Consider the following 23,809-nt stretch of genomic DNA (forward strand, 5'->3'; position numbering starts at 1 on the left):
AAAATGATGAGTGCAAAGTTAAGTAAACAAACATGCAGTAAGTTTGACAGCGCAAAATGAGTGGGAAGGAGCAGTCATTGAGTCTTTTCATGTCCGCTCATTGGCTGGGTGTCGTTACGTTTGTGTTTTGTTTTGCCCCCTCCGGCATCCACAGAGGAAACCCATCCCTCGTGAGCAAAGTGCACGACGGAGGGGGTGCTCACCACCGAGGCCCTGGTCTTCTGCCTTGTCATTGGTCACGGCAAAACCTACATCAGTTTAAAACCAGACACCACTTTCTTCACACAGCACAACCCCCTAAAAAGAGAGCTGAGGAGGGAGAGGCTGCACGAGAGATAAGCAGAGTTGGTCTCAGGATGCCTGCATATGCCACCAACATGAGGACAAAGTTCCCCATCATAGCCTTGATTTTGGAGATTATCACCATCATCCTATTTGCGGTATTTGTCGTCTATGATGATGGGGAACATGGACACCATGACTCACACGACACCCACAATAAAACTGACCATAAATTGGAGCCTATGGACCTCTACCCCAGTAAGTCTACCTGGAGCCGCATGCTTGCTTGCTTGCTTGGTCAACATTTTATTTCTAAATAGATTTTTATGAATGCTACATCTGTTATATCACAGTGTTGAGACTGCATCTAAAAAAAAATTTAGACTAAAAGCAGAAAATATTAGTGACACTGAAATTTTACAGAAAACAAGATGACAAACATTTTGCTTGTTTCTCATAAAAATAGCAAAGTAAACGAAATTTCCACATTTATTTTTACTTTCTTTTTCTTGAATAAAATAAATTCTATTTTAGGGGTCTAGTTAATCAATCAGTCGCTTGCAAACATAAATTGGAGGTTGTTTGCAGCGCAGGTCAACTAAATGCAATAAAAGGAGTCATGGGGTTGAATTCTCATCTGTCACAAGGTCTAATCAAACACATGCAGCTGAGAAGACAAGTGAATCCTGTTGGGAAAGGTGGAGGTCACATGTGATTTCATTACTGTGTCCAAAAAAGGCTCATAAAGGACAGTCAGGTTGAAGCTGGAGGTTTTGTGCTGCATTCAAATTGATATTTTTCAAGTTATCCTGCAGTAGCTTTAGCATTTTTTGTGAGCTCTGAGCGGTTTCTACAGTTTAGCGGCTTCTTTGCAGCTTGTGCACTTATCTGCATTCAGATAGCTGCTGTTTTACTGCGTGAGTGCCTGCTCACGATTGGGTGGGGCGGTTGTGACACCCAAGAGATTAGCTCAGCATTGAAGCTGACCATATCTTCTGCTTCACATGGGATGTTTAAGTCACATACGTTGACTATCAAGAAATAAATTCTGAAGTAAAGATCACATTTAAGGCTAGACTCTGCTGTGAACTCTGCTGTGTCTTTTCTGCACAAAACTTATGTTATCTTTGTAACACTCCATTAATTCCCAGTTAGTCATAAAGGAGTAAAAAATATGCAGTGATTTATCTTCAAAAGTTCAGAAGGGATACTTGTTTTTGGAATAACAGGCCCAGAGCTAAAACTTTTGCAAAATTTAAATTATGCTTGATAATCTAAAACCATTAGCATTTAAACTGGGACTGCACAATGTTAGAAAGCATGAGGCTTGGGGTTGCATGCTGAAAGAGATCCATTATCTCACACATCCCAGACTTCTGCAATTACAAGCTCAAAGGACAACAAATAAGCAGTTAAAACATGCAATTTGCAGAAGTAAAATTGTGGTCTAGTATGAAAAAATACCTCAAAAATGTTGTAATTGTGACTTTTTGTCTTTCATTTCTTCTTAAAGAGTGATTAATATGCTAAATTAAACATTAAAGTAAAGGAAGAGTTTGACTTAATACTTTGTAAAATGAAATAATTATTCATCTTTTTTTTGCATGGCTTGAAAAAAAAGGCTGCACAGTTGCACCTGAGGTGTCTCTCGCTTGTCTTGGTTCAGCCAGTTCTTCAGAGGATTCGCGTTACCTAACATCTAGGCGTGGTGCCAGTCACTGTGGCTGCTTTCCAGTTTTATCTCATCCCCGTCCCCCATCTACTGTTCTACAAAGAGAGCAATTCTGACTCACCCAGCTGAGAAACAGAGAGGGGTAAAAGTGCAAGTTCAGGGGCAAAAAGATTTTCTTCAAAACAGCTTCATGGAGATAAGCTTAGTCAGATGTCTACACATCAGCTTGCAGGTGCAGATGTCTTCAAAATGCTGATTGTTACTGCTAATTAAGACTGAAATGGAAAGATGTGACTCTCTTGTGGTGTTTGGTTTTGATGTTGAACTGTCAGAACTTGGAGCGTTTTTATTATAATAGAGCACACAGTAATCAGATGTTGAGCTATCAGGGCTTTTAAGCACATATACAGATTCCTGACTAAAGCAGATGTGAGTGGGTTTGTATGTTTCCCAAATACCCAAGGATGTGTTAGAAATTTGCTGACATTCTATATGCAGAAACAGTTTATGGAAATAGATGTGGATGAATTTAATCTCCCCCATTATCGCCATTTGAAAGCTGCTGCTTACAAAATAATGTACTCTGATGTAAATGGCGCATGGGAGCCTGACGCTTTAAACAGCTTTAACGCACCTACGTCTGAGTTTGGGCTTTTTAGTCTAGGGGATAAAATCAAAATGTTGAGATTGAGTTCACATTCAACCTCTATTTTTACTTTTCAAAATGCTAAATCATGATAAATAATACTTCAAACTTTTAACATAAATGTCTATCTACAAAATATGAAGCAGATGATACTTTTATAGTATAATACAAGGCCACAGCTAGGAAAGGCTGATCTTGCCTTAGCACAAAGACTGGAAACAACTAATCTGACTCTTTTACAAGTCAACAAAAATCTCCAAAGTTTAATGTTTAACACATTTTATGTAAGTGTAAAAACAACATGTTGTCAGACTGTTTCTTGGCAGCGTATAGTAACATCCTCCATTTGTCTGATAAACTACTGACAACTTTGTGGTAATAACACTTCAGCCATTAAACAGATGAGATGTAAAATAAAGAATTTTAGAGGCTTAAACTGGCAGATCTTTTTTGCTTTTCTTTAGAGAGTTCAAAGTTGGTCTTCTCCATTTTCAGTCTTTGTGCTAAGCTAAGCGAAAAGGCTGCTTTATATATTACACATGAACACAGCAGAACCACAGACTGTATATAAAAGATGGGCACACTCACATTGTTTCTTCTCTCATTATGTTGAAGCTGTAATTTTAGCATTTTGGCTAAATGCTAATAGAGACAACAACTAGAGAAAACTGTCTGTAGCTCTTTTTCTAGAGACAGACTAGACTATAGTTGGATGCAAAAATAGAGTCCTAAACTATCAGCTAAACTTCATAACCTTGGTTAGCAAGTTGCATTCATAATGTATACAGAAGCATAGTGCAGACATAGTAGACAGGTAGCTGCTAACTGGTGTTGAGAGACGAATGTGCAATACCACATAACAGGCTTTTCAAAGCTACCAACACCAAAAACATGGTCAAGAGGTCTAGTCCAGTGATGCTAATTAGCCTAGTGAAGCTTAGCAGACAGCCATTCACTGTCCAGCTGTTTATATCAGCACATCAGGCAGTTAGAATAGCCACACCCCTAAATAAACTCACCCACTCTCTTCTATCCATACACCAAAACCTTATTTGTACCATGCTGTAAGCATGTTTACTTTCACTGTGAAGTTCAACATTTTAAAACTAGCTTTCAGATTCTGCCACCAGTGGCCAGCAGAGGAACTGCAGGTGTTTTTTGCACTTGTTTTAAGTCATTTAAGTACTCATAACTAACTAAGAACAAACAAACTGAGAAACAGCTGTAAAAGTATTCTTTAAGGCTGCAACACAGTGTGTCCTGTCTAGATAATAACAGACACAATGTGTGCTCATTATGAACTAAGGAAATTAGTCTATTGTTTCCCAGCCTACACATACATACAGCTTGATATATTTTCCACATGTAAAGCTCATCATAGCACGCTTAAAACCTTAAGGGAAAAAGAAGTCTCCCTTCCTGCCATGATGATGACTCAAATCCCCCTAAAATGTATTTGGCCTTAATCCAGACTCATCTATCCTCACTTATCAAAAAATTATATATATATATATATATATATATATATATATATATATATATATATATATATATATATATATATGTGTGTGTGTGTGTGTGTGTGTGTGTGTGTGTGTGTGTGTGTGTGTGTGTGTGTAATCAAACAGGGGATATAAGATGAGCAAACTCCAAACCTTGCTGCCTTTTTCAGTCTAACGGCTGACAAAAAGAGATAAGAGTGCACAAAGCATCCCCTCCCTTTGAGACATCTTAAGTTTAGACTTATTAACATCATATGCACTTAATAGAAAAGCACAAGCCCATAACCCCAACAGGGACAGTGGGGGTATTTTCTCAGCATGCCATTCATAGTGTGATTGAATTGCTTTTCCACCTGACAGGTCACAGCTGACAATGAGGCCACTGTGGACAGAAATGAATCCTGAGAAGTCCAGCTACTTCTCAATAAGTCATTTAAACCACAAAGTTAAAAAAAAAAAAAAAACATACCACTGTGAGCAGCAGGGTCGCAGCAAATACTTTACTTTGAACTGAATAAGTGTTTCATTCAATTCAATTATAAGACCACATTCAACTGAGGTTAAAGTGGGACTAGCTAACACAGCATTAACTGACCTCCCTTCTCATGTCCCCAGTGTTTCAGGACGTCCACGTGATGATCTTCATCGGCTTCGGGTTCCTGATGACATTTCTCAAGAGATACGGGTTCAGCAGCGTGGGCATCAACTTGCTCCTGGCTGCCTTCGGCCTGCAGTGGGGCCTCCTCATGCAGGGCATCTGGCACCTGGAAGGGGGCAAGATTAAAGTCAGCATTTTGAAGTATGGCTTTCTTCGCTGCACATATCGCTTTTCAAAAACAACTGCTATAAGAAAAATGCACATGGCTGGCTGTAGGTTTGGGGTTGCTGTCATGATGCAAGTCCCTAAGACTTGCACAGCCTTCTACATCATTACCAAGTACATGCTAAATAAAGCCAATTCCTGCACATGACAAGCTCTAATAGATCACAGATGATGTCTGTTGATGTTTTTTCTAATAACTTTTGTTCTCACTCCTGCAGAATAATCAATGCAGATTTCAGCACAGCTACGGTCCTGATTTCATTTGGCGCCGTTCTGGGTAAAACCAGTCCTGTGCAGCTCCTCATCATGACCATACTGGAGATCACCATCTTTTCCGTCAATGAGCATCTGGTGGTTGCTATCATGGAAGTGAGTTCATAGTAGCAAGTGCATGTGTGTCCATGAACTGAGCAAAAAAACATAAATCCCCACATAACAACCATGAATATTCACTGTTTTATCAAACACTACTGTGGGTCTATCATGCCTTTCTCTTCAACAGGCTAGTGATGTTGGAGCATCTATGATCATCCATGCTTACGGAGCCTACTTTGGCTTGGCAGTGGCTCGAGTACTTTACAGACCAGGTTTAAGAAATGGACATGAGAACGATGGATCTGTTTATCACTCTGATATGTTTGCTATGATCGGTAAGAGAGCACAGAAAATAATTCTGTGATCATATATTAAAATGTGTTTACAGAGATAGTTTTCCCTTCTTTCCCGTGACTTTCCCTCCCTGGTGCGTCACTGGCCTCCAATGGAAGTCAGACTTATGCCATCTAGTGGACACAGACAGCTGTGCAGCATGGACCTTGACATTTCCGTTTTTAACATCCTCTTCTACAGGAACCATCTTCTTGTGGATGTTCTGGCCCAGCTTTAACTCAGCCATCGCTGAACCACCGTTGAGCTACACTCAGCTCACTGCAGTGATCAACACCTACCTCTCCCTGGCCGCCTGCGTGCTCTCTGCCTATGCCATCTCCAGCCTGGTGGAGCACAAAGGAAAACTGGACATGGTCCAGCAACTTTACTCTAATAGTTATGACAGTGACAGTTCACAGAGTTAAAAGCAGAAATTCAGTCATACACTTGTCTTTATGTCTTTCTACTGCACAGGTGCACATTCAGAACGCCACCTTGGCTGGTGGTGTTGCAGTGGGAACATGTGCTGACATGAGTATCGGGCCATTTGGAGCCATGCTGATTGGGCTCGTAGCTGGCATTATCTCCACCCTGGGATTCAAATACCTAAATGTGAGTCAAAGGAAAGACAACTGGTACAACCTGGTACAGGCTGAATCTGAATTAGCAATGTGTACTTTTGTTGGTGACTAAAAATCCCCTGTCATTCCTTCTCTGCAGCCTATACTGGCATCCAACCTGGGTATCCAGGATACCTGCGGTGTCCACAATCTGCATGGCTTGCCTGGCATCCTGGGTGGGCTGGCTGGAATTGTGGCTGCAGCTTTGGGGAAAAAAGACGGGTAATAGTCACCTCACGCACTAAAAATCTCACCACAGTATTATAATAACCCATATATACGCACACATAAAAGCAATATGGCTTTGACACGATTTACTTCATTTAAAAGTCACTTCTTCTCATCCTGTCTCCTTAGTGCTAGCGCTACCATGCAAGCTGCTGCCTTGGGTTCATCCCTCGGGTTCGCTTTGGTTGGGGGTACTATTACAGGTGGGAAGAGGAGATTAATAAAACTATAAATGTTACACCCAACGGCCAAATTGCTCAATGGAAAGACATTGAGGTTTAGAAAAGGGTGATCAAACATTCATTTTCTTCTTTAAGGTCTAATAATGAAGTTGCCTTTCTGGGGACAACCTCCAGACCAGAACTGCTTCGATGACTCTATTTACTGGGAGGTAAGAAATCCCATTCCTCATAAATATTATCTTCAGGTCTCTGACTGTCTGGTGCGAGTGGCAGAAGGCAGATTTGTTTATTCAAGTTATTAACTCAGATAGACTTGGTTCATATATCAGTATAAGTAGAGAAAAAGTGAGCACATCCAGGCACAAAAACTACACATACCTGACAAACACCGTGTTTTAATAATTAAAGTATTAAATTAGAGCCAAATAATAACCAGTCAATCAGTATATCATTAGATACAGATTTTAATTCACAGAAACACATTGTGCATATCATGCATGTCCATAAATGCATTGTGCATTTGTTTGAACTGTATTTTGCTTGCCTGGTGACCATTTATGCCACAGACAAATAATTTGCATTGCTCGTTTTCCAGGTTCCTAATGAGGAGGAAGAGAACGAGGAGAGCCTGGCTCACGGAGATCAATCAAAGCACAAAGCAGATGTTTAAACAATTGCCCACGATTTTGCCTTAGCTATAAATGAAGACGTTTTTTAAAAAGTCACAGTTCAGCTCCACCACAAGACCAAATATCAGTTTGTTGATGCAGGATTTGCTTAAACGTGGTGCTTATTCCATTTCTGAACAGCGAACCACGCACAGAGTTATTTTCATCATAGTAAAGTTTGAATTTGTATCGGAAAGAGCACTTAAACATTTCCGCATAAAAGCTAAAAAAAAAAAAATAAATATATATATATATATATATATATATATATATATATGCATGATAAAAAATTTAAATTTGGTTAAAACTTCAGGGATTTTTTTTTTTTTTTACACTTTGATTTATATTCACGAACCGCTCCACAGCTTCACTGCTGACACGCTTGTATAAGCTCTTTTTTTTTTTTTTCATTTTATATGATAAAAAAACATAAAAGCATGTTTACTATATGATTACAGTGTGTATTTTTCTTATACATTATATTTTTCTGTAGAAGCTCGAGCAGAAAAACTGCGCTTTGACCTCACTGGAGCCCAGTCCTCATGTGAGAGGTTAAGTCAGGCATTGTAAAAACCAGCAGTGTGGCTCTGAAGTGTGCAGGGACAGCCGTATGATATTACTGCAACTAATAAACCTTCCTAGCATTTTCTATCTTTCTGAGCGCAGCTGTAGAAAAGTTGATTGGCTGTCACTGGGTGAGCTGAGGTTTGTTTTTCACTCTGTTTTCTGTTCAGAGCAAATGTATTCCTACATGTACATACAGTTTAGATCTTAGACATGGACATGATCAGTTTTATCAAAGCTTTAAACATAGCAACTGGTACTGAATATTTTTCAGATATTATTCAAACAGTATAAAAGGAAGCTACCTACTGATATCCAGTGCCACGATGGCAACAAACAAACTGTCATACCATAGATAGTATCATAATATCCACCATTTTTCTTTCCTCTATTGCTGTGAAATTTGTGCACTGTGCACTCCCTCAATCTAGATTTTGAACAGCATGACGGCAAAGCACTGCAGGACAGGTTAAAACACGGGACTGAGCGCTAGATAAAACTGACTTAATGATTTTCTTGTTTTTTCTCAAATGATCTATGATGCTCACACTAAAATGCATCATGATTTTGTATTTTTATACAGCTAACATGAGCTCTTATTTGTATGGTATACTATTACTGTCATAATAAACATGTTTTTGTACAGTTTTTGTGGTTATTTTAAAGCATGTTTCAATTATTTCAAGTTCTCAGTTTAACTAAAGAAATGTTATGGGAGGATTTTTTTGTTTTGTTTTGTTTTTTGTCTTGGATTTTTGCCCTCCTCTGTATAAGCAATGAGAGACAGAGCATAATTTTAATTCTACACAATATGACCGAGTTAAATGATTACCAGAATGACATCAGTGCATAATCTGACTCTTCGATGGGTGCATGGCTCAATTATAACTGCAATTTCTCCGTTTCTTATTGATTTCTTTGATGGATCACCATGAAATTTTGTTCAGACATCCATCACTCATCACTGGACCTGCAATACACACAATATACATGAGCTCTGCAGAGCCCACTACATGAGCTGAATTATTCGTATTAGAGACAACTAAACAAACAAACAACTGAAAATAAATGCATGGAAATTTTTATTAGGGGTCACCAAAGAAGATCATCTTCTTCAATCTCACCTTATCCATAGTACCTTCCTCTGTCACACAAAACCCTCTACGTGTGTTTTTGTTAGCGCCACCACCTCCAAACCAACTATCATAGCAGGTCTCACTTTTTATGAAACTTCCCCTTCACTCCTGCCACTATCCTTCTTTTGCAAATCACTACTAATACTCATCTCCACCTACTCCACAATGTCTGCGTGCTCTTCTTGCTTGGGATGGTTGACCCCAGGTATTTAAATTCATCCACCTTCGCTCTTACTCCTCCTTTCTTCTTCACCTTCCCATTCACGCACGCATTCTATCTCACTTCTTCTGACTTTCATTGCTCTTCTCTACAGAGCATAAGTCCACCTCTCCAGGCTTTCTTCCAACTACTTTGTACTCTCACTATAGATCACAGTGTCGTCTCCTGCCTGACCTCATCTGTCACCCTGTCTATCACCACTGCAAACAAAAAGGGATTCAGAGCCGATTTTTGATGCAATCACACCTCCACCTTGAACCCATATGTTACTCCTACTGCACATCTCACCACTGCGTTGCTGTCCTCATGCAGTGTGGGATGAACACAGCGTTTGTGTGGGACAAAGAGAGACACGTTCACAATGCTGGGATGTTGTGAAATATATAATATAGAATGCAACTTTTTTAACATTCTTACTAAGGAAATATAATAATAATAATAATAATAATAATAATAATAATAATAATAATAATAATATGATAAAAGAAGGTCAAGTTTATTCTCATTTATCACTTGTGATAGTTGCTGTATTCGAATATAGCTGCTTTTCTCACTGGTAACAGTCTTGGTAGTTTGGCATACCTGTTTTAAACAAATTATGACTCAGACATATTATGTCAATTCACATTATATTTTCTCCTGTGCAAAATTGAAATACATGTCTAGCAGGAGAAAAAATGACCAAAGATTTTCAATGATATTCATCAAAATCTGCAAAGCTGTAGCTTGCAACCTTCTTTAGTGCACATAGCATTTTCTTGATTTTATTTTATTCATCTAATTAGAATAAAAAGCCTTCTTTTCACATACACTGCGTAAAAAGGCGAATTTTAGATGTATCTCCCACAGGACCTGTTAAAATGTGGAACACTCTCTCAAGATATGGGAGAGGAGGACAAGGAATAAAAATATACTTGTCTGCCATTCCTGTTTTCTAATGAAGCATCACAGTTCCTCTCTTGTTAACCTATCATAAGCTTTCTCTAGACCACTTATTGATTAAATTATATTCAAAACTCCTTCTCTTTATTTAAATATAATAGTATAGTAGTATGTTTTCATCGAGCAAACACAAGCAGTACGAATACTCTGCAATGAATAATATCTCTGTCGCCACTGGGGGGCGCTGTGATAGCTTTCGGTTCTTCTCGCGCCTTTGTTTTGAAAGTAGCTTGTACCGGTGCATCATGGGATACAAAATGTTTCCTAAGGTAGCTAACTAGTGCTAATTTACCGGAGATAACTGGTTATAAACTCACAGTTTACGCCTTCTTAAATTTTTTGTAGATAGAAAATATTAATATAATTTTAACTGCACCCAACTGTCGTTATGGTGAGTACAAAAGCTCAGGTTTAATAGCTTATAGCGGGGGTTTTTTTTAGCTGTAGCTCTGTAAACGTAGCACTGTGCAACGTTTTTGTATATCCATATCTCCGTATTTTTCCATTTATTTGGGGTTTTGTTATTCGTAGCTTTGCCAACTTATCCAGGAGCTTTAAAGGGTGACCTGTTTCTTGTCACACACAAAACCCGCACATATACACACACGCAACAGAAGCAATAATGATTTCTCTGCGTTTGCAGTCGGCAGAAGCGGACTGTAGAGTGTCCACCTCCTCCAGCTCCAGGAAGGATGAAAGGAAAAGATCCAGAAGCACAGGCAAGTTTCCCCCCAGTGCTTACCGGTTGCGCTTTCATTTTATTTATTTTTATTAGAGTTAACAGCCGAAGACACATGTGACGTTACGGCTGGACATAGATAAATAAATGAATAGATACTTAATTGATCTCAAGGGAAATTATAGCAGCCGACAGTGTAAAACAGTGTCTCATGTTGGTGACTGGGGATCAAAGAGTGGACTGATTGTTGCTGAGAAGAAGGAAAACTGACTGTTAAATTAGTGTTTACCTATTATGTTTACTAGTAGAATAGTAGATGCAACATATCTCTCCAAATCTATTAAAAATTTGACTGAAAGTCTTCATTTTTTGTGAAGATATAGCAGCAAAAATACATAAAAAAGACTGAGTTCACATTAGCAGAAAAACAATAAAACAGGACACATTTCCTTTATGTTTCACTGCACCTAGAGCTATATAAATGCTTAAAAATAGTAAAAACCAGAGTACAAACTATGTTTGTGTATGTCATATTCAAAATTACACCTTAGTAACCAATTATACTACCTTACTGTGTCTCGCTTCCAGACACTGTCAGTCAAGGGAAATGATGAATGGCTGCATTTGTAATTTTGTAAATATGGCTTACGTTAGTTTATTGTGTAATTACAATTTTGTTTTGCCCCTTTTTTTTCAGGAGGAGAAAAAAGGAGGTGGAAACGCAGCCGTAGCAGATCTTCCTCATCATCCTCTTCCAGCTCATCATCATCGTCTTCGTCTTCGTCTGCATCGTCATCTTCATCGTCATCTTCGGGTTCTTCACGGTCATCCAGCCGAAGTCGCAGCAGCTCTAGCAGTAGTGGTAAGTGTGCACTAAATGTCTGAAATGTATCTAAAGAGTCTTTTTTTTCCTGAAGTTTCTCATCACAGTGCTGATATCTGTTTGGATTCAGCTTAGTGTGTTATTTCTGTTCCTGTTAGACTCTCGCAGTAAATCCAGAAAACAGTCCAAGAAAAGGAGAAAGGAGAAACATAAAAAAGTAATTTACTGTTCATTTGTTAGCTTATATTGCCAAAGAATTTTTAAGCCCCAAGAAAACTGAATTATGCTTTTTTCTTTTCTCTCCAGAAAGGGAAGAAAGAGAAACGGTCTAAACGTAAGAAAGAAAAGAAGTCAAAAGGAGAGGAGGACAGCTCAGGACCTGTGCAGATCTCCAAGGTAGGAAAACATTCAGCAAAAACCTTTACATGTTTCTGTTAGACGAGTGTGTTATATTGGTGCATTATATCATGTAAATATATTCATGCATTTGCAAACATTTCTTTCACAGGAAGAATAGAGTGATTCATTTTTAAGATTACGGACTAGCACTTTAATCATTAGGTGTTCTCACAATGGCCAAAGATGAATTATAGAATAAGTCTATTCATCTTTATTCTTAGAATAAAACATGCAACAATTTCTACTCATCCTCCTCATCTTTGAGGTGGGAATAACAAAGCACACAAGCACCTGTCCAAATGAAGCTCGCCTCACCATAAAGTCCCCTCCAAAATCCTATAGACCATAAAGGACTTCTAATATCAAAGCCATCCATAATAGGTGGTAATATTCTTCATTTTACAACTTTGTTTTTAAAGAGTTCTGACTCCAGCCTGGCTAATATGACAGGCATTTTAAAGTCAGAACACCCAAACGTTTTATTCTTTAATTGTTTTGATCCATATTTCTTCATACTGTTAATGCGGGTGTGCATCTTCGCGTTTTCCGACATTTTTATTCCATCCTTAACTTGGCTTTTATTTTGAAAATTGACCTCATTCTTTATTCTTTTCCTGTACCTGACTTCCTGCCATCCTCATACGCCATGTGCAGCTTCCATGCATAATAAACCCAGTGCTGTGTTAAGCATCACAGAACAAAGAGCTGTTTCTGGGGCATGCTGTGGTGCATTTCTTCAAATTGCAAGTGTTGTCTTGAGTACAGTCTGTGTTTGCATTGATATTGGAATGTGATAGTGCCTGTCTGGCATTTTCCTGGGATTAGTTAGAAGTTGAACTGATAAGATTCTTTAAAATTAAATGTGTTTTTCTTTCAGTATTTGAAGGACAGGAAAAAGGGCAAATACAGCATGATTTCAGGGAAGAAGATAAAGATGAAAGTAAAGAAATCAAAGAAAGACAAACAGGTAAGCAATCAGATGTGCCTTTTTGTAGTTTATAGATTGTTTGTTTGTTTTTTTCACTTGTCTTATGTGTGCTTTGTTTTCTTACAGCGAGACAAAAATCGAGCAGAGCTTCTGGAGTTCTTGAACTCTACCCTGTAATCCCGCTGTGAACACCGGTCCTGTTTGTCAGGCCCAGACACCTCAGCAGATCTCAGGAAAAAATAAAAGCAGAGTTTTCTGAGAAGGAAAAGATGACTGTAAATTGAGTTGCCACAGAGAGGCAGCAGCAACGTTGCCGGAGTGCAGGAGGAGATATTTCTGTGGGCAAAACAAGAAGCAGTCACACCGCAGGCTCATGATGTACGCGGTGTTATTATTAAGCAGTTGGGTAAGTTCATCTGTGGTCCACCAGATGGAAATAAAGTTGCTCACCTGCCTCTGACTTCTCAGATTTGCTCGCAGTTTGTCATCTCTTTCAAAAAAAGAACTCCCTAATTAGGTCGCAACATACCATTTCACAAAATACAGAATTCATTCAGTAATTGGTTCAGAAAAGATATGGGCTTAGATCTATATGTGTCTTCCATGTGTGAAGCTGGCTCCAACATTACCCACAGTGTATCTCAGCCACCGGCAGCCTGGTCGGAGTCTCACGTAGCAACAAAAAGAGGACTGATCAAGTCACACCCTCTGATTTTCTTTTTTAATAAACCTGATTTAAAGATTTGAAAACAGACTTTGCTGTTCTTCTTTCAGCTCTTAGTTACTTTCCCCATTCATAGCAGTCTTTCTACATTTAGAAAGGTTTCGTACGTTCATTTTCTGCTGGTAGCTGATGAGAATTGCGGTTGCAAAAGTGCAAGTCTGATTGTGTGTTGAAATAAGTTTTTAACATGTATATTATGTTAAAAATGCGAATCGACTCTGTATTGTTGAATTATTATAGTAAGTCTTATTCATAACCATTTATTCTCTCATGAACAATGTTTCAAAATCAGTTATTTTTATTGTATTGACATATAAAAACACAGACACTGTCAGTTCCTCTTGTATGGAGATAATGTCAAGATGTTTATGGATGATGGATGAAACCTTTTATGTATTGCTGAATAATGGTGGGTGACAAATGGAGCAGAAACAGCAATTAAAGTGCGTCAAAGCTTTTACTTTGATCTGACAGCCTTTGATGATTAATTCCTCTTCCCCCAACCCCTCCCCTCCAACATCCTCTTGCAAATAAAGAGCACAGGAAGAGAGCTTTCAGTTCACCGACCTTGGATGATGAATTATGTTCCTGGGTCCTTCTGTGCAGTTCAGGAGGGAACGTGTGACTCACCTTCTCATTGGATTAAGTCATTTGTTTTAAGACTGTTTTCCTTCTATACAAAAACTGTATGAACAAAATTTATAGCCCAGCCCTGCCTGTGTAGTCTGACCTAGCACCAAGTTTCTCCTCCCAATAAACAGCAGTTTAAATTAGATTAATTTCCCTATTAGGCTACATTAAAAAGCCCTCAGTGCTTAGATGCCAAATCTCTGCAAAATGAAAGAGGCATCACTTCAAGTAGTGATAATCTCATGAAAATTCTTTCAAGTACGGAAAAATATTTAAAATATGATAAACTAGAAAAAAGACACTTCAGATAAGAGAGTAAAGCAGGGTCAAATGCTGATTGGTACTGTACTGTAAAACCAGGCGGACAGATGGACTCATCCTCTCTCCTGGTGCAAAAGTGGACACTGCTACAAAGCATTAGTCCTACTGAAACGTCATTATCATCATCATCACCATCTCTGTCCCGTGAACTCCCGCATCAAACAATCTTACTGCTGCCGGTTCCTTTGTATCTAAAGTCAGGCATGCTCCACACTCTCTGCATCTTCTCGTCCTTGTCCATCCCTCTCTCCACGTCCTCTGACACGGTTTTGAGGTCGCTTAGACCCGCCCCTTCAGCTGCAGCAGTGGTCAGGCCCACTGTGCTTCCAAACGGGTTGATCTTGATCCGCGATCTAAAGTTCATGAGGGAAACGCTCATGGCACGTTTGTTGTTCCACTGGCGAGCAAGTCGCTCCGCCTCCTGCTCCTCCTTCAGGTGATCCAGAGCCTCCATGAGGACAGAGCGAAACAGACCAGAAACTTCATGCACTTCGGGCTCATTGGCCTGCATGGCCTCCCTGAACCTGTGCAAAGAAATGAAACAGTGATTGTGTGGTTGTCAGTGCGATGGTTTTGTAATTGGCTTTTTTCTTTTGGTTGTTTTGTGCACCCTTTCTACAAAAAGACGCCATTAAAAATGTTTTTCATTTAAAAAATATGAACATTATTAGCAATTAGCTTCTAACTAACTCATACAACAAGTTTGAATCATTTAGAGTCACATTTCCCACCTCTATATACTTGTTAGGTTCAGATGCTTGTAAACAAAAACATCAAATCAGCTAATCGCACGGAAGCAGCTCAGTGCATTTAGGAATGGAGACTTCATAGAGACGACCTGCTGAAGCTCAAACTGAACATCAAAAGGGGCAAAAGAAAGGAGATTTGCTACAAGACAGACTGGTCTAAGTATTTCAGAAACTGCTAATCTGCTGGGATTTTCCCGCACAACTATCTAACAAGCAGATTTATTAGATGAAATCTGAGCATTGTGAGATAACAAATGGTGGAACCTAGGTTCTTTGTCTTGTGTCCTTAATGAGTCCAGTGGAGTGACAGCAGATGCCTTTTAATACAAACGTGCTCACATTATAACACCTGCTTGCTCTTCTAGCTGTGAATCACTTGAGATCCTCAAAGCAGGACTGTCTATATATATGCTTTGCTTTTTTTTTTCTTTTCTTTTTTAAGTAAAGTGCACGTGTGAAAGCGACTATGGTCAAATGATCTGATAAAAGGATGCTGGTCAGAACTAACGCTGGAACTGCAGTCAGTTAATGAGCATCATCATTTTCTAGCAAATTCTGTGTTTCTTTTGTCGGTACGTTCGATAAATGAAATCTTTCACACGTCCCATGACATGTAATGCTCAGAGCCATCTTAACCTGCCTGTAACAGATGAGGATCCACGTGATGGCAAATGTTCCTCCTCTGCCAACAAGTGCCTGAGGCCCTAACAAACCTTTAAATAGAAAACCTGGGAACCAGTTGCTCAGTAAGTACTTCAAACTGACTCATAATTGGCCTTTTGATCAACTCATGCTAGCTCAGATTTAGCATCTCTGATGTTGCTTTTATGATTCCAAAAATAGAATTTTAGAAATACAGTAAAATATTCCTATTAAGGATACAATTTAGTTTGGCAAGAAATTTTAAAAGAAACGGAAATCCATCCTTAGGGCTTCATATGTCATGATCCTGGGCTGACTTCTCAACCCTAGTAATCTCACTCAATTATAATAAATACTAGTTAATTGTATTATCTAAGGTAAGATGTTCAAAAACGTGTTATTAATGTGTTTGGCTGGCACAAAACTTTTCTTTTCGGTTGTAAAACAGATTAAAAATTAACCAACTTTACCAATAGAGTCAATCAGTTTCATTTTATGTATGAAATTGAGTAAGTTTAATATAAATTTAAAGATGACACTTTTAACAATTCCACAGAAATCAGACTCACCAGACAGAATATCTAACCTAAAACTGCTTGTTTAAAAAAAAAAAAAAACAACACTTATTTTGGGGCGGGGGGATCTCCCAGTTGCCCTGTGGCAGCTGGAACAGGCCCCAGTCTCCCTTCTAACTTGAACTGGACAAAAATGGATGAATAAATGCAATTTTACTTTGTTAAATACACTTTATAGTAAGACAGCTGAGTACTTTGCCAACATGAGGCAAACTGAGATTGTAAAAACATGGTAATCTTGGTCCCTGCTGTGTTGGTGACTTCCACTTACCATTTAGCACCTCACCTCTTACTCACATTAACGCTGTTAAACTCTAACAAGGCACCTGGAGCCTCTGCAGCTTTCTACGAACAGACGCTAAGATGAGTTCAGGAAGTCTCTGTCGGAGATTAAATGGCTTTGAATGCACCAGAGCATTAAAGTCACGCGTCAAATGACGGAGAAGCTGGCCATCTTATCAGTTTGCCTCACAAAACCTTCCCCTGGTCTGTGCCAAAGAAGACGCTCAAGTGTGTCTCGTAAAAGTGTTAACACAAACAGAATTAGGGAGGGGTTATAGTTGGTTACAGACACAGACCAGTAGCCATTCCTGTTATAAGTTTTTGAAGACCACCAGAGTGCCTCGTGCCTAGTTGATGCAATGTAGTCTCAAACTGTCACAAAAGATTTTGTTGTCTTAAAAGGAATCAACACAGTCAGCGACAATACTCAGGTCAGTGTGGATTTTAAATGATACTCAGTTGGTACTAAAGGGTCTAAACTGTGCCAAAAAATAAGCCTCATGCATTACACCACCAGGAGTTTAAACACTGATACAAGGAAAGATGAAACTATGCTTTCTGACCCTACTATCTGAATAATGTACCAGAAATCAGGACAGGAGTGGCACTCAATGTGGTCTTCTGCTGCTGTAGCCCACCTGCTTCAAGGTTTAGCGTGATGAATAACAAGGTGTATTCAGCATGGTTGCATAACCATCAGCTTGAAGTCCAATCATTCTCCTCTGAACTGCCGTTCACTGGATATTTTGTCTATCCAGTTTAAATATCTCCACTCTGATGCTCAATTTGAACTTCAGCAGGTTGTCTTGAACATGTCTACCTTTCTAAATGCATGAAGTGTCCAGTGGGTGTGTCTATAAATACCTGAGCGGGAAAAATTAAAAAAAAAGGCCAGATCCAACTTAGCCTCTAGTACTTAGGAAGCATGCTAACACAGCAGTCCCCAACCCCCCGGGCCATGTGAGTCGTTTGGTACCGGCAGAGAGTTGAGGCTCGGGTGTGAAATTTATGTTTTTTAGGGTTTTATCGGTTTTTATCGTTGCTGTTCCCCCACTGTCTGTTATGAATAAATCTTCTTTTTTTGGTACCGGTTCTGGTTTTATTTTGTTATTTATCCGCAGCACCTTACAGGCCAGTCCGTGAAAATATTGTCGGACATAAACTGGTCCGTGGTGCAAAAAAGGTTGAAGACCGCTGTGCTAACACACAAAACCAAAATAGCAGTAAACTTTGTACCACATTGGCTTGTTAGCATTGCCATGTTGGTTATGGGTATTGTTACAAAAAATAAATACAATTATATATTTAAATACATTCTTACAACATTGGTGATCTTATCTTTCAACTCGAAGCACAAATCTTTTTCTAATAAATAAAGCTAAGGTTAGCATGCTTGCTAGCTAAATAGCTTTATTTATTCATTGCACTGTGTGAATGTATGTGATTGTGCTGTCATTATTATCCAGTGTTAAATAATGTGTCAATAAATTTAATCTCTGAGTTCTTTTTTTCTTCTTCTTCTTCTTAGAGAATAGAAGCTAACTTGTAGCTATCCTCATTCATTTCATAAGTAGTCATGAGATAGTAGCTCTGAAGTCAAACTGTCTTCACATTTAACAAAATTTAAGTAGATTTTTGGCGACAAGGAAACAATATGGTATGCTGCTAAACTGCTATAGTGATTTTCATCTCACGCCTACTCACTATCACCTTACTTGAGTATGACCAGCCCACAACAGGATGGGGGCACCTTGGCACAGAGGTCCTCCAGGCCAAGCCTCTCGCCTGTACTGATGTTGTAGGTGGACCGGGGCGTGCTGGCTAGCCAGCTGTAGTCGACCCCAGTCTTTGTGCGTCGGTACTCGTTCTCCCTCTCTCGCTGCTGCTTCTCAGACTCCTTCAGCTGCCAGCTGAACTCGAGCATCAGGGTGTCGGTGACCACGTCGGCCGGGTCCCGGCGGGGAGTCCGGTAATACGGCTCGTTCCAGCTGAACCAGGAGGCCATGGCCATCCTTCACTGTTCACTGATGAGGGGAAATGACAACCAGACTTCAAGTTTATTTCTGAAAGGCTGTGTCTGTGAGAACAGAGCATTCATTCAAACAGGCAACAAAGTCAAAATCAGCCTAATCCCAGATTAGCTGAACTGAGCCCACATCAGCTGACGACTCAGCTGACGCTCTTTTATGCATCCAATTGGCAATACAGGTTGCGCTATTTAATCTGCATTAACCTGCCAGTTCCTGGACATCTGCAAGCCACTTTGCAACCCACCTCTGTTGCCTGCTCTGCTCTGTGAACATTTTCGCTTCTGCTGTCCCAGAGCCACACTGCCAAACTTGAATTATAGCAGATGGAAATAACATTCTTATTCTCAATCGAGTGATAAATAAATAAATAAATAAATAATGTGTTTAGAAAGAGACACGCTTGAAATGTTTAATTAGAATCTGTGGATGTTTGAAAATGGTACCAATAAAACATAACAGACAGCACAGAGTTGACCTGCAACGAGTTTTAATGAACATTCATTTTGTAAAACAAAGCATCCTCTGAAGTGTGTTCGATATCTGCATATTTTTCAAAAAGACAACATCCACCATGCTGCGTCGGCTCTTTGTTCTGCAGGTGTCATATCCGCTCCAAAGGATCTCTATTCAAGCCCATCAATAGTGGGCCTTTTGTTAGCTTGTATTAAAAAGCACAGCTGTGCAGGCCACTGATTCATGTGTCGTGAGTCATTATTCAGGATTTTAAAGCATTGATTTTACATGATGGGACTTTGGCACCTTTTTTTTCTAAATGAAAAACACTGTTTCCGATTCACAGCTTTAAAGCTTACAAATCTAAGTCCCATTTTTAGTGGTTTTTCTAGTATAGCTGTTGTTTTCAGCATGACCAGCCCCTTTAATGCTTGACCACAGTGTTTTTATGGTAGGTTAATCTATTTACATGCTGGAGGTATCTTCTGGGCCACATCAGTTGTACATGCGCCTCCAGGTGCTGTGGCTACAATAAAACATGCGCTGAGAAAAGGTTTCACAACAGAGCGATGGAGTGAGATTACAGCCATACCTCGACCCCAAGTGTCCAGCACTTTAACCCCTAATAATGGAGCAAGTAAAATAGTCACTGCATCAGTATGTTTTACATCAGGAAGGATAAAGGCTGCATTTTTCAATCTATCAAGTAATCTGAACACAAAACAATCTGATAGCATCTTCTTTTTAATCAGAAGTCCAAAATATTAAACTTGCTAGGAAGTAAAGTCAGAAAAAATAAAAATAAAAATAGGTGAGTCTTTTAAAGAGAAATGACATAAACTAAAACCACAAAATAACCAAGCATTGAAAGACCTGTAATCTCAGGTTGTTTTTGTAATATTTGTTAATAAATGACCTAAAAGATCACTGGATTTCCAGCCATTGTCAATTAATTTCTCTGTCAATAGCAACCATTTAAACTGACCACTCCTTTCAGCCCTGAATTGGAGACTGGTCTGCTGCTCTCTTTCAGGACTCCAAATCTGAGTGATTTCTTATTTATAAGTGGCGTGAATACCAGAAAAAAAATACATGCTTTCTTGAAGTCAGTTTTTTCAGCCTTTATTTTGAACCAGCTTGTTGCTTCAAAGAATGCCTTACCTCTTCCTTGTTTCTGAAGTTTTCTTTGGTCTCCACAAGATATAAAATCACCGTAGAGCCGGACAGTAAAAGTCCTCAGAAAGCAGAAGAGCTGGGTGGATGTCGAAGAGACTGGCTGAATGAAACGCAGAGAGAAGAGAGAGGAGAAATGGTTTTTCTCTCGCCTCCTCTTCCATCCTCTCTCAGCATTATCGCCACCTCTCGCTCTCCCCTCCTCCTCCCAGGAGCCTCTCTGGCCTGCCTTTACTTGTTGCAGGAGGTTGGGGGCACCATCTCCAATGGGAGCCGTTGGATCATGGCCCCTGATGAAGTGCTTATGTAGCTCTTTACGATCCGCCGTTGCCATAGAGACACTTGTAAGCCTATTTGTCCACAATAAGCTCCATCAGCTGAAAAGGGAGCCTGAGAGCGATGAAGAGGCAGATAAACAGGACAGAGTGGGTTGAGCAGCGAGAAGGAAAGAGGAAGACAAATCAAAGAATGTTGTTCGGAGGACAGTGTTAGTGGCATGGGAGCTCGGCGGTGCACGGACAACACATGCGGGAGGTCATCCTGTGTAAATGAACAAATTAACTTCCCACAGATAATGGGAGTCACTGGGTTACAGTGGATGGTCCTGAATTTTTGGAGGGGAGGAAATGTGCTAATTACAGGAGGAAATGTTTGTCAGTGTGTGTGATGCACAGGATAGAGTCCAGACTTAATGTGCAGTTGTTGTGTAGGAGGAAATCAAGGTTTGTTGGCTTATTCTGTGTGTAGGTGTGAGTAGCAGCAGCAGCAGCAGCAGCAACAGCAACAGCAGCTAACCTCTGACAGTTTCCTTCTGTGCATTCTCACTCCAACCTTAAAATCCTCATCACCCTTCCATTACAGCACAACACCATCCTCCTCTTTAGCGATACACCGCTAAATAAAATGCTGGATGAACCGCGACCTCTGTTTAGTCACTGCAGAAGAATCCATTACTGAGAATGCTCACTAAGTAAAACAAGAGAAACATTTATATTCACTGCTGCATCTTCTAATGATAACATGGTGACACCAATATAAAAAGAAATAAAATAAAAGCTCTAAATGTGTCACAATATTTATGGTTCATAAAAATATTGCAGCAAACAATTCAAGCAGGTCTGAAAAGTACTCTTTTTTCACAGTGACATGACAGTAAGTTGGCGTAAACAATACTCACTGTGAATACATGCATTACTACATCTATTATTTCTTGCTATTACAACAGAAACAGGGGATTGAATTTAGAAAGTGTTGTGTCCTAAGTGCCTGGCTAAATGTAAAAAAAAAATTGTAATCATGTTGAGGAACTATTGAGGAAGTCAAAAATCAAAAAATCCAAAGATTATGTAGTTAACATTTCCCATTTACTTACCTGTCATTGTATACACTTTATCTATCTCATATCCAGAATCATCAGTTAGCCCAGCATGGATGTCTTTGAACTATGGGAGGACACGAGAGCATCTGGAGGAAACATGCAGGCACAAGGATAACGTACAGGCTGCACACAGAAAGGGCCCTCGAGTTGGTAGTGCTAACCACTATACAGCTGCTGTAGTGATGCCAGCCATGAAAACTCAAAATGTATTCATAAGAATCCTGTGGGCAACACTTGGCAATGGTGGGGAGGAAGAACTCCCTTTGAACAGGCTTCAGGCAGAACACAGATTATAGAGAGACTGTTAACAATAAATCACAGCTTAAGCTAATATCGTATCAAGGGATAGCATTTCCCATCATGCCATGAGGCTTAAAGATAAAGATGAGATGGTTTAGCAAGCTGCACCCAAAGACCATATGGGTGCATTACACAGTCCCAGGGGCCTGCTAATGAGCAAGATCCAAATAAAATCCTAGAATTTTACACACAGTCAGTCAGTATAATTATATGGCAAACAATATGGCATAGAAAACGGTATTATTTGTAAGATAAAGGCATTATAAATACTCCAAAAGGAATCAAAAGCACAACCCAGTTACTCCAGTTAGCAGAAGTGAAGCAAAGCAGAGAGCTAGTAGCTACAGCCACTTGTATCGGCATCCACCAGTCATCCAATAATAAGACTTAGTACAATTTCACCAGGAGTTTTCAGAAACTGTTTTTGTTTTTTGTAGAAAACTGAGCATTTTAACATGAGCTGAGCTCAGAAAGAAGGCTCAAAACTCACGAAACTGTTCTTTCTTATATGCATGCCACAATGTGCCCCAAAAGTATGTAACAATCTATATAATGACACAGTGTTAAATTAAGAAAGTAAATCTGTCATGTGAATAAGTATGCAGTCACTGCGTTAAGAGTATGAATATAAAACACAAAGAGCTTTTTCAGTCGCCCAGGCAGCTGAAGACATTTATCCTCCGTGCAGATAGAGTGAAAGTGTGTAGGGGGAGGGTGCATTGTCTGGATTGGAACTCAGCCACAGTCTCCTCAGCCCTGCCTGATCGGGTGTGGTGCATCTCTAACCAGGTCAGCTCCACTCACCTGTTTCCTGGAAGAGAGATAAAGACAGTGCGAACAAGGAGAACAAGAGTTCACATAATTCAAGTCTGTCTGCAGTCAGCACACACATCATATGAAAGAAGTATGACATGCTGCAGCACTTCCTTGTGTTTCTGTAGCGTTTTTACGAAGGCGCTGTAAAATGAAGAGGAAGTATTTTTCTGTAAATAAGTTACAAAGTGATTTTTTTAAACAGGACAGATTATTACACCAAGCAAAACTATGGTTAAAGTGCATAGACTCTACACTTTTAGAAAGTATACGGCTCCTTTACTGGAATGATGAACAATAATTGTCGGTAACACTTTATAATACAGCCTGTCACTTAATTCTCCTGTAATTAAATTGAATATCAGGGTATTATATTTGAAATTACAATGCAATTATATTTATCTGCAAATACTTAAAGGTAGGTGCACTAGAAATAGGGGTAATAGATCAGATTATTACAGGAAACAAAAACTATTAATCCATCCATCCATTCGCTTCCACTTATCCTTTTCAGGGTCGCAGGGGGCGCTGGAGCCTATCCCAGCTGTCATAGGGCGAAAGGCGGGGTACACCCTGGACAGGTCGCCAGTCTGTCGCAGGGTTAACACATAGACACAGACAGCCATTCGCACTCACATTCACAACTATGAGCAATTAAGAGTTTCCAATTACCTAAAAGTGTTTTTAATGTAGCTCTTAAGTCAAGTGGGCACTCTGACCATTTTCTTTTTGTACATGGTCTAATCTGTTTAATAATAGTAAACTACAACCTAAAGA

At 39.5% G+C, this 23,809-nt stretch overlaps 3 protein-coding genes across 4 annotated transcripts; 2 read left to right on the forward strand and 1 right to left on the reverse strand.

Moving 5' to 3' along the window:
- The first annotated feature begins 273 nt into the window (after nucleotides 1-273).
- Nucleotides 274-8,483, forward strand: rhag (Rh associated glycoprotein). Its single transcript, XM_085432080.1, has 10 exons — nucleotides 274-540; nucleotides 4,718-4,901; nucleotides 5,144-5,294; nucleotides 5,428-5,575; nucleotides 5,775-5,947; nucleotides 6,048-6,185; nucleotides 6,294-6,415; nucleotides 6,551-6,624; nucleotides 6,739-6,812; nucleotides 7,199-8,483. Exons 1-10 carry the CDS (start codon nucleotides 357-359, stop codon nucleotides 7,271-7,273), a joined length of 1,323 nt encoding a protein of 440 aa, XP_085288206.1. The 5' UTR covers nucleotides 274-356; the 3' UTR covers nucleotides 7,274-8,483.
- A 1,847-nt stretch (nucleotides 8,484-10,330) lies between these two features.
- Nucleotides 10,331-14,152, forward strand: LOC146692116 (uncharacterized). 2 transcript variants are annotated; one of them, XM_085432083.1, is made up of 7 exons: nucleotides 10,331-10,402; nucleotides 10,777-10,852; nucleotides 11,510-11,674; nucleotides 11,794-11,852; nucleotides 11,942-12,031; nucleotides 12,912-13,001; nucleotides 13,089-14,152. In XM_085432083.1, the coding sequence occupies exons 1-7, from the start codon at nucleotides 10,379-10,381 to the stop codon at nucleotides 13,137-13,139; spliced, it is 555 nt and encodes a 184-aa protein (XP_085288209.1). In that variant the 5' UTR covers nucleotides 10,331-10,378; the 3' UTR covers nucleotides 13,140-14,152. The 2 variants fall into 2 exon arrangements, with proteins under 2 accessions (XP_085288209.1, XP_085288210.1); XM_085432084.1 differs by having other exon boundaries at nucleotides 10,335-10,524.
- A 57-nt stretch (nucleotides 14,153-14,209) lies between these two features.
- rd3 (retinal degeneration 3, GUCY2D regulator) lies at nucleotides 14,210-23,023 on the reverse strand. Its single transcript, XM_085432082.1, has 3 exons — nucleotides 20,530-23,023; nucleotides 18,601-18,909; nucleotides 14,210-15,161 (listed from the first exon to the last, which is right to left on the reverse strand). Exons 2-3 carry the CDS (start codon nucleotides 18,894-18,896, stop codon nucleotides 14,795-14,797), a joined length of 663 nt encoding a protein of 220 aa, XP_085288208.1. The 5' UTR covers nucleotides 18,897-18,909; nucleotides 20,530-23,023; the 3' UTR covers nucleotides 14,210-14,794.
- Between the last annotated feature and the right edge of the window lie 786 nt (nucleotides 23,024-23,809).

This window comes from Copadichromis virginalis, linkage group LG15 (genome assembly GCF_057382275.1).
Source record: "Copadichromis virginalis isolate Kocher_CV1m ecotype Utaka linkage group LG15, C_Virginalis_male_GT1.1, whole genome shotgun sequence".
Taxonomy (NCBI): Eukaryota; Metazoa; Chordata; class Actinopteri; order Cichliformes; family Cichlidae; genus Copadichromis; species Copadichromis virginalis.